Source organism: Nicotiana attenuata, unplaced genomic scaffold (genome assembly GCF_001879085.1).
Source record: "Nicotiana attenuata strain UT unplaced genomic scaffold, NIATTr2, whole genome shotgun sequence".
In the NCBI taxonomy this organism is placed as follows: Eukaryota; Viridiplantae; Streptophyta; class Magnoliopsida; order Solanales; family Solanaceae; genus Nicotiana; species Nicotiana attenuata.
Genome location: NW_017676537.1, coordinates 24,649 through 34,525, shown reverse-complemented (window position 1 = coordinate 34,525; position 9,877 = coordinate 24,649). Strand labels below are relative to the sequence as shown.

At 36.1% G+C, this 9,877-nt stretch overlaps 1 protein-coding gene across 1 annotated transcript; it reads left to right on the top strand.

The window, feature by feature from the left end:
* Positions 1 to 3,307: 3,307 nt before the first annotated feature.
* LOC109221069 (F-box protein PP2-B10-like) lies at positions 3,308 to 9,179 on the top strand. Its single transcript, XM_019385526.1, has 3 exons — positions 3,308 to 3,696; positions 4,483 to 4,601; positions 4,686 to 9,179. The coding sequence occupies exons 1-3, from the start codon at positions 3,388 to 3,390 to the stop codon at positions 5,194 to 5,196; spliced, it is 939 nt and encodes a 312-aa protein (XP_019241071.1). The 5' UTR covers positions 3,308 to 3,387; the 3' UTR covers positions 5,197 to 9,179.
* The last annotated feature ends 698 nt before the right edge of the window (positions 9,180 to 9,877 follow it).

The window sequence follows — 9,877 nt, the reverse complement described above, 5'->3', positions numbered from 1 at the left end:
TGCCATAATTCATTTGACTCAAGTATTTAAGACGAAGCTGAAACTTTATTATTATTTCCAACAACCATTACATTCAGCTTGAAAAGGCCCTCAGTGAGGTAACCTTTTCCTACAAACATTTCATTCTTACTTATTACAACCTTATCGGAAACAAAAACACATTTAAAACCATTCTTAACAAGAAGTCCAGTAGAGACTAAATTCTTCCTAATCTCGGGAACATGAAGGACGTTGTTCAAAGTCACCACTTTGCCGGAAGTCATTTTGAGAAATATCTTCCCACATCCTTCAATCTTCGCCTTTGAAGCATTTCCAATAGAAATCGTCTCATCGGGTCCAACAGGAGCATAAGAAGCAAAAGCTTCTCTAACAGCACAAACATGGCGAGTGGCTCCAGAATCAATCCACCACTCTTTAGGATTGCCCACCAAGTTGCATTCGGAAAGCATGGCACATAAATCATCAACATCATCATACTTTTCAACCATGTTTGCTTGACCCTTCTTCTTGTCTTTCTTCGGAGCACGACACTCCGTAGATTTGTGTCCGGTTTTTCCACAGTTGTAGCAGTTTCCACTGAACCGCTTCTTGCTTGGGTTGTATTTCGGTCCAGAAGCCTTCTTCCTCTTTTTGTTCTCTTCAACAATATTTGCTCCCATTATTGTTGATTTTCCACGGCCTCTCTTTTCAGCAGCTTTGTTGTCCTCTTCGATTCTCAACCGAACAATGAGATCTTCAAGGGACATCTCCTTGCGTTTGTGTTTCAAGTAGTTTTTGAAGTTCTTCCACAAAGGAGACAACTTCTCAATCATTGCTGCTACTTGAAATTCTTCATTGATGACAAGACCTTCAGCAAGAAGATCGTGAATAATCACTTGCAATTCCTGGACTTGGGTAATAACAGACTTGCTATCTACCATTTTGTAGTCCAAAAACTTTGCAGCAACAAACTTTTTCAACCCGACATCTTCGGTTTTGTATTTCTTTTCAAGCGCAGTCCACAATTCTTTTGACGTTTCCACGCCACTATAGACGTTATACAAAGCATCCTCCAGCCCGCTTAGAATATAATTCTTGCACAAAAAATCTGAATGCTTCCACGCCTCAATCACGAGAAAGCGTTCAGTTTCTGGAGTTTCATCGGACAGCACAGGAATATCTTCCTTGATGAACTTCTGGAGACTTAGAGTAGTCAAATAGAAGAACATCTTTTGCTGCCAGCGCTTGAAATCAATCCCGGAAAATTTTCCGGGTTTTTGCTGCCGGTGTCGTTCGGCTTGTTGAGGCATTGGCAGTCACCATTGGAACAGCTTGGTTCTCATTCTCATTAGTCATTTCTGTAAAAGAATGACACAAACGTTAAAATCACGTAGATTTTAATAGAGTATAAAACCACAAAGGTTTTACTCTTCCAGAAACAGTAAGTACAAATAAAGAAAATATATTAAATTCCTTAAGCTTGTTAGTATACTGTATTTGTAAAATAATTCTGATAATATAAATGAATATAAACAGAAATGAACATAAACAAAAATGTCAGAAAACCAATTCGAGCCCACTGAATTCACAGTGTTTCCTTAAGGAATTTAATCCCCTCCTAGTACCCAAGGTTATGGATTATTTCCTCCCAGGATAGAACGAATTACACACTGGTGTAGTGGTACTTCAAACCCCAGTGTTTCAGCGAACACAAAGTTTGGTAGCAAATCACACTTACTTTTTACTTTGTTTGATGCTAAAAGTATACAGAAGAAGGAGAGAAAACTCAGAAAATCGTAGTGAAATTCTGAGCAGAATAGTGTTGTATTTATAGCCAAAGTTGGGCTGAAATCTGAAGAGGTGCAACTCTTCAGAATGGCTGTTTATGCAAAACGCCCACAGCATAAATGCCATTACATAAATGGCCATTTACTCAACAATAAAGAGGGAAAATTGAAGAGGGTAGTTACTTTTCTGTTACCAAAACAGAAAAACGGATCGGATTTAATATTAATATTTAATATTAATATTCTGTTATTAAAAAAAATATTTAATAACATTTCTGTTAATATTTTCTGAAGCCGAAGCCGAAGCCGTAGCCGAGCGAGCGACGACGACGACGGCGCGAGGCTTGCCTTCTTCTCAACTCTCTAAGAGCTAGAAGAAGAGCAATTGCTTATATACCCATAAAAAACCTCTTCCTCTTCCAATATAGGACAATGCCCATTTGCCAAGGGGGGACTTAAAATTTCACTCAAAAATTTCATTTTCCTTCATTTCCCATTCACTCTCTTTTAAGTATTTAATATATTAATTAAATACATTCAAAACCAACATTACTCACCTTTCAATTGTTTATGTTGTATTACCAATAATTACTTGTAAGAAGAACAATATGTCAAAGGTCATCCGTCATCCGGGAGATATTTCATCGGGGTAACATGAAAAACAAGATCAAGGCACGGTTGGAAAACTTAAATTTCTATCCTGCATAGAACTTGTAATCAGGAAGTGCAGCCAAAGGTGTTATGGTGCATTTTGGAGTTATGGTGTTTTCTAGTTTCTGGACCTATGAGTTAGGTACCAATTTTTTTTTCTTTCTTGTTTGTAATTCTTCGAGTTGGTTAATAAAAATTCTTTATTTACCAAAAAAAAAAAACAATATGTCAAATCTAGTTTGTCACTCTTGTCTTTTGTTGTACAAGTATTACAAAAAGTCACTAACTACTTTTTAAAATTAAAAGGTCACTGAACTTTTTCCAAGTATAAGTAGAAATTTACTAAATAATTTTAATAAGCTAACTCAAATGGAATCTTATTTTCTGAAAATCCTACTTTTTTTTTTGAAAACAATCTTTTGCCATACCAATCACACCCTTATAAACGACATCACAATTAGCCAAACAATCAATATATACGTCTTACTTTCTTTTTATTCTATTTAAAAAATAATATTATTTTTTATATTTAGTAACTCTTTAATTTTGATATCCTACATGGCATGTTTGAGACTATAAATGATACTTTGGTACATTATATGCATTTTTAATTTAAAATCAAGATAAAAAAGCTTTATGATTTATTAAAATCCGAACTAGTCAAACTAGTAAGACAAATAAATTGAAAGGAAAAGAATACTTATGATTTATGCAAATTAAATTGTTTTAAGAGCCTTAAAAGATTTTTAAGGTAACCTGATTGCATAGATTACATTTAATTTGCATAATCAGATTATCTGTTCATTATACTTGGAGATCAAGCTAATTACTTGGTCACCACTCACCAGGTTATTTTCTTTTCTAATAAATAGGAAGTTTTCTAACTTAATTTGAACACATTAAAAGCAATAATAAAAATCTAGATTTGTCTATCATTCTTGTATAGGTTTTGCTTTCTTCTCCTGGCTTAATGGAGAATTCGAATGCGAATGGTGAATATGAAAATGAGAGGATTACTACTTGTCTATGGATGCTACCGGAGGATTGTATTGCAAAGATCTTGGCCTTTACAAGCCCTCTGGACGTTTGCCGTTTTTCTTTAGTCTCTAAACCGGTTCGACCCGCGGCCGAGTTGGATTCCGTTTGGGAAAAATTCCTGCCCTCCGATTATGAGTCCATCATTGCCGGATCAATGAGTCTGATACCCGATTTTCATTCGAAGAAGGATCTCTATGTTTATCTATGCCATCATCCCCTCTTAATTGATGCAGGTCGCAAGGTATAAAATGAAAAACTAGTAAAAATATGCTTCATTGATTTCTTAATTTTCAGTGCTCACATCATTCGTTAGTTCTACTATAATTGTTGATACATTAACAAAAGGATTGTAATTACATTTATAAACATGGAAAAGAAAAAAAGGTAACTGAATTTGTCTGCAATCCCAATCTCACAAGGTATTTTGGGAGTCCGAGAGGGGAAGTTAAGATTCTGAGTTTTTGGGTTCTGAATTTTAGAAAAATCAGCTTTCTGGATAAATTGTTTTTACACATCAAGTGAAATTTTTTAATACAAATACGGGGCCGAAACTACTAGCTTCTACCTAACTATAAGCGGACTATTCTGAAGAGCATGGTATTGACTATTGAGGATGTCCTTAAAAATGTACTCCATTACTTAATAAATTTAATAAAATAAGAAGTTTGACTCTCCAAATTCGAATGGACGGAGGGAGCATAAAATATGTTTTTATAAAGTAAGCTTCTGATCTTTTTCTCACACATGGGGTGTCAATTGTCAACTTGTAACTACTAAATTATTGCTTATTACTCCCACCGTCTACTTGTTTCCCTTGGGTAGAAAACAAAAATTAACTTGAAAACTTAAGTTGGTAGTAAATTTTTCCCCCTGCTTGCCTCAAAATTTAGTGCTTCTTATATTTATCCTTTAAGATGTTTCTATAAACAGACGTCTCTTGTCGTCTTGTTAATCCACTATAGGTACATGTTAAGCTTGTCGTCTTTCATTTGTTGTGCGTTTCTTACTTTATGCTATTGTTCAACAGAGTTTCTCGCTGGAAAAATGGACTGGAAAGAAATGCTACTTTTTAGGTGCAAGGGATCTTAATATTGCATGGGGTGATACACCAGACTATTGGAAATGGACTTCACTACCAGAGTCCAGGTTTGCCATTTTTTAGCGGATTTCTACTATCCTTTTCTTGAAACAGATAGTGTATGCATTAATGGCAATTGTTTGTCTAATCAGGTTTCCAGAGGTGGCTGAGCTCATACTTGTTTGGTGGCTTGAAATTTGGGGCACAATAAGAGCTGGGATTCTGTCACCACAGACTTCCTATGTAGCTTACCTTGTTTACAAGTTGGAAGATGAATTCGGGTTTCATTATCGACCCTCAGAGATTTCAGTTGGAGTTTCTGGTGTTGAATTCGACAAACGATTTGCATTTTTGGTGCCGGATGGTAGACCTCAACGGCGTAATCGCTATGTGGAGTCAGATGATGATTATGAGGAGCCAGTTTATTCTCCGCCCACTGATGTGGATAGGTATTTGCCGGAGGATGCTTCTACTCCCTTGCAGTCTGATATTCAACGTCCTAAACTTAGAGATGACGGCTGGTTTGAGATAGAATTGGGTGAGTTTTTTGCTGAAAATGAAGATGATTGCATATTAATGAGTATGAAAGAGGTGAAGGACAGTGTATCTCAGAAAGAAGGCCTTATTGTTGAAGGAATTGAGATAAGGCCAAGAATGGGTTAATTATCACATTTTTTTAGAAAATATTTTTGCCATACAGCTACCATGTATTCCGAATAGAACATGCTTCTTTTTGGAGCACTCCACCATTTCAAGCATGTTTTGGTGCTATGGTAACTGGCTTTGTTGTGTATAAACCCATAGTAGACTTCATTGTTTCAGAACCATAATCATATAAACAGGTTAATAAACTAGGCTTGCAATTTCCATTTCATAAAACTGCCAATTATTAGTGTAATGCTCAGTGAATTAGATGACATGTTTGACCAATTAAATACATGACTAAATACCTCCCGAAGTATACAACACACCATGTTGGAAAACAGCATAAGTGCAGAAAAATATGAACTCCAGTTTGAACAATCGTACGCATAAGATGCAGAAGGCAAGTTATTTTTCAAGAATCATCCTTGTTTTGCTGTTGAGAAGTTCATAGTTGATACTAAGTAGCAATATCAAGTCGTGTATAGCATAATGCTGCAAATTTTTTATTAAGGGGGATTGAGTCATAGTTGCTTGGTTGATTGTTCAGTTGTATTGAGAGAATAATTCACATAAAAATCTGAAGAACTGTACATGTATATGGTCTTGTGTTAAAACAAAGTGACCATTTTCCATGCTTTGCTCCCATGAAAATCGAAATATTATAGTGATTAATCTGGAAGAAGAATATTACTGGTTGCTCCTGGTGATCAATTCTACATCAAAGATTCAATACCAAAAAGGTTGCTTTCAGGAGCAGGTGATATTGCTTTTGCTTGCATGTCAAATAGACACCGGTTTCCACTTACTTGCTGAGCAAAATATATGCAATTGCTCCTGCATCCTAGCTTGCTGCCATTAATCCACATACAACATTCTTCCTTCACAAACAATGTTCTATGCCCAAGGCTTTCCATCTTAACCCACAACAGTTTTGGAATATCTAGCCTGTAAACTTCAACATCCTCCACTTTTTTAATGGATCTTTTAGAGATCAAGAAAATCAGTAATATCTCCCCATCTGATTCAACTAAAATTTCCCTGAATTGCCTTGAAATAACAGAAGGAACAGCCCTGCTTGAACTCTTCTCAGTGACTCTAAGGCTAGAATCAACTTCTTCAATAACTGCAAGTGTCCCCTGCAATCTGAACGCGTAGAATTTTCTATTAAAGCCAATGACATTTATGAACTGCAAATGTTCACCTGAGCCAAAGGGGTCAGTGAGGTTACAGTCTTGCTTCCTCCACACACGTTCTTTTCCGGCCCCCGTTTCACAGAACACAAAAACTGGAGAAACAGCACCTGTTAGCACCATAATTATACAAGTTTTTCCATAATCATTGAGACCTATGGGTTGAAACGTAGATAAAGTTGCAAACTTGAATGGAACGCGGTTATCCCAAGACGGAAAGGTGACAGTAGGTCTCTCTGTAGGATTTCCACAGTAAGATATCATCCGGACAGCGTCCAACTGCTATTAGTGAACCATGAGAGTGACCCTTGAAATATATCCAAGGGTCTTTCCATGTCCGCGATCTTCTACCATAAGGCCAGTAATATCCTATATGAAACCAGATATGAAAGCAGTGAGAATGATTCTCGTTTTTTGGAATTTCAGTGAGTTGTGGCCATAGGGATTTTCCTATTGGGATACATTTTTTAGAGTGTGCTAATCTCCATGACTTGGTGACACCACCAAAACTGATGTTTTCCATTAGACTCGGTTCGCTTGAGATTAAGCTGGTGAGTTCTTTGGGAAGATTTGGCCATGGCCTTGAGCTGTTATTGGCTTCTTTCTTTGGTGAACTTTGATTCTTATCCTTCTTGACTTTTTGAACCATGCTCTTCTTTTTGTGTGCAGAAATGAGAGCTAGAGAAGGAAATGATATCGGAATATAGCTTGAGGCAGCTTAAAATAATCAAGATCAGATGTGGCCACCAAGTAACGGTAGACTCCAAGTTAGTTGATCTCTTGGAGCACAAGGTTAGTGGTAGTTTCTTTCAATTAAATAATTGAGTTGACCCTTTAGATGCCTTATTAATTTAACATCCATCTGGAACTCACTGTGAAAAAAGTAGTAGTGCAGAAAGTAATATAATTGCTCCAGTTTGAACAACTGTAATTTTGAGATGCAGAAGACAAATTATTTTTCAAATACCGTCTTAGTTCCGAAAAGTTCATAATTTGATAGCAAGTAGCAGTAACCATGTCCTGCATGTAACAACATAAGACATCAATTTCTTCACTATGCTACCTACATTTCGATTCAAGGACAATCCACACGCTTTTTAAAAGTAACCTAAGTGGTCTGAATTCAATGCCATTATTTACAATTAGCTACTCATCAATAACCTGGCATCGTACCAATTTAGTCTTTGTTTTTGGAGTATTTAAATTTAGGATCATCTTTGCTAATGAAATGTGTTAATAAAAACATCAAGGGAGTCAACAAAAAGTTAAAACTATGGAGAATCACTCCATTCAAGATAAGTTGGAGTAAGATTGAATATGTAAATTGCAAGTTTAGCCCCCTTTGAAGGGGAAGTGAAGGAAATGAAAACTCAGCCTATAAAAAAGAATTCCTTCAAATCACAACTTGATAACAAAAATAGTTTTTGACGAAGTCAACTATCTTGATTCTTGGAGCCCAAGTGTAATAAAATAAACAGCTGGAACAGGGAGACTTAGACTATAAATGCATTTTTTGGATCGTCAGAGAAGCTCCAGAATTAGTCCTTGTTTCTTTTATCCATTATCTATACATGGCTCCGAATGATAGGAGGAAACAGAAAACTTCATCTAAAGAAGAGTCTGTTTATGTGGAACCATGGCAAAATCTTCCTGAAAAGCTAGTCATCTTTCTCCAAAAGCAACCAACACATTCAACTCTAGCAAAATCCATAGGTTCTGCTGGTGTTTCTAAATCATGGAGATTTGCATCCAAGAAATGTGATTCCATCGCACAATCACCGTGGCTTGAGCTTTCAAATGAACCTCAATACTATTGCAAAACTCAGCAGCTTTCCTTCAACCTCTCATTTGAAGAAGCCGGTTGCTATTGGTGGCATGGTAGAAGAAGGCCGCGTTATGATCCTTGGAAGCATTTTCATTACTTCTTACCTTCGTTGAATAGAGAAAATATACCCATTGATTGCTGTTTTCTGAATACTTCCAAAGGCTATACTCATTGGGCTACTTACTCATACAATGCCAGAAAATCATTTATGTTTCCCTTACTAAATTCTCATTCTCACTACTATCCTTTTGTTGGTAGTGGATATTGTTGCTTTCCACCATTTGTGGTTTATCAGTTAGGAAAAAACCAAAAATGGATGCAACAAGAAAGCAGTCAAAATGGCCTAATTGATCCAAATGATCCTAAGGGGCAACTGATACAATTCAGTAACGCCATTATCTTTGAAGGGAAGTTTTATGCACTAAGTTTGCAGGGGACTCTGGCAGTAATAGAAGAAAGTGATGAATCTCAGTTTCAACTTACGCGACTAAGTAGAAAACAAGCCATTCCTTCGAGTTACTCAAAGCATTTCATAGAGTGCTTTCTTGAGTCTAATGGGGAAATCTTGCTCATTTTCCTAATTTCAGAAAGATCAAACAAGATGGTGGACAACGTGGAAGTGTTTAAGCTGCAGATTGAAGATTTGTCATGGTTAAAGCTGGAAAATCTCGGAGATAGAACGCTATTTGCGGGGATTAATTGCTCCGCTTCAGTGCCTGCAAGTCAAGTTGGCTGCAGAAATAACTGTGTCTATTTTACTCATAAGGGAATTGATGGTTGGAGACAGTATGATATGAGAAGTGGTTGCATTTTGCCCTGTTATGATAATGCTGGTTCTGAGATAAAAACTCCAGTGTGGGAGGATTCAGAAACTAAAAAATCGTTACGTCGACGTCGACTATTTTGAAACATATGTTTCTGATCCTGTATCTCATCTATGTTTTGCTATTATTATGACATGTTAGTAACTTTGGTATTGTGTGAAATAAAAGTGAACAAAAAGTCTGACTTGTTAAATTGATGACTATTGTTTTGAGAAGCTTACCTATTTTGAACAGAAACTGTAATTACCACTAATCTTGGAATCTGTTGCCGAGACAAAAGAAAATTTTCTTGATTTATACGCAAGTTTCAGAAAGTAATATTGCAGATTCTAATCTTTATGATTGTTTTAATAGTTTATTTTTAAGCGAAGAATTGTTATTGGTTATGCGGTTGTTGACTTGCTGATATTCTTGAATTGATTAGTTGGAGTAATTAGCTGTATTAGTTCTAGTTGAGATCTGCTCTTGTATTACTATTAAAGGTTGAAATGCACAATATAACTCATTCTCCCTTTAACATCAACTCTCTTTAATAACTGATGGGAAAGAGATCAATTTTACTTTTTAATCTATAAGAGGTAATAGGGAGATTATTTTTGTGTTGCTGCTACAACAGATGAATTGTAAAACATGGAAATGCCGGCTTTCAACAGAAAGAATCAAAAGTTCGAAACAAAAAAAACAATAGCCTGGATTGTAAGAGTCACTAAGATTGCAGTTGAGAAGGTCGTCTTATTTTTTATAATAGTATATCTTTCTTTTTCCGTCATTGTCTACAATCATCAAAAAGAAGTTTTTTTGGTGTCTTCCTGGTGGCTTTATGTCTTTCTGACAAGAACAAAGAGGCAATGGACGGCTTT